The sequence below is a fragment of the Myotis davidii genome, unplaced genomic scaffold (genome assembly GCF_000327345.1).
Source record: "Myotis davidii unplaced genomic scaffold, ASM32734v1 scaffold358, whole genome shotgun sequence".
Lineage (NCBI taxonomy): Eukaryota > Metazoa > Chordata > Mammalia > Chiroptera > Vespertilionidae > Myotis > Myotis davidii.
This window is the reverse complement of record NW_006290768.1, coordinates 594,697-594,908: the sequence shown is the minus strand read 5'-3', so window position 1 is coordinate 594,908 and position 212 is coordinate 594,697. Positions and strand designations below refer to the sequence as shown.

Here is a 212-nt window from a genome sequence, read left to right as displayed (position 1 = left end):
CGGGGGTCTCGAAGATGTCCAGCGCCTCCTCGGCGTCGCGGTGCTGCCGGTAGGTCATCCAGCAGCAGGGCTCCACGTCGGTCTCGTCGATGCCCCAGAAGCCGAGCTCCTCCTCGAACAGCGGCCCGCACACGTCGGACGGGCAGTGCAGCTTGCCGGTGCGGTAGTAGTTGAGCACGTAGGCGAAGACGCCCGGGTGCCGATCGAAGAAG

At 67.5% G+C, this 212-nt stretch overlaps 1 protein-coding gene across 1 annotated transcript in view; it reads right to left on the bottom strand.

Moving 5' to 3' along the window:
• The window catches only part of KCNC3 (potassium voltage-gated channel subfamily C member 3), a gene marked incomplete at both ends in the record, with an annotated part of 11,796 nt that extends 11,585 nt beyond the window's left edge, over positions 1 to 211 (bottom strand). Inside the window, one exon of the mRNA XM_015564001.1 lies at positions 2 to 211. Within this exon, the coding sequence (XP_015419487.1) occupies positions 2 to 211 (210 nt within the window). The remainder of the gene's footprint in view (position 1) is intronic.
• Between the last annotated feature and the right edge of the window lies 1 nt (position 212).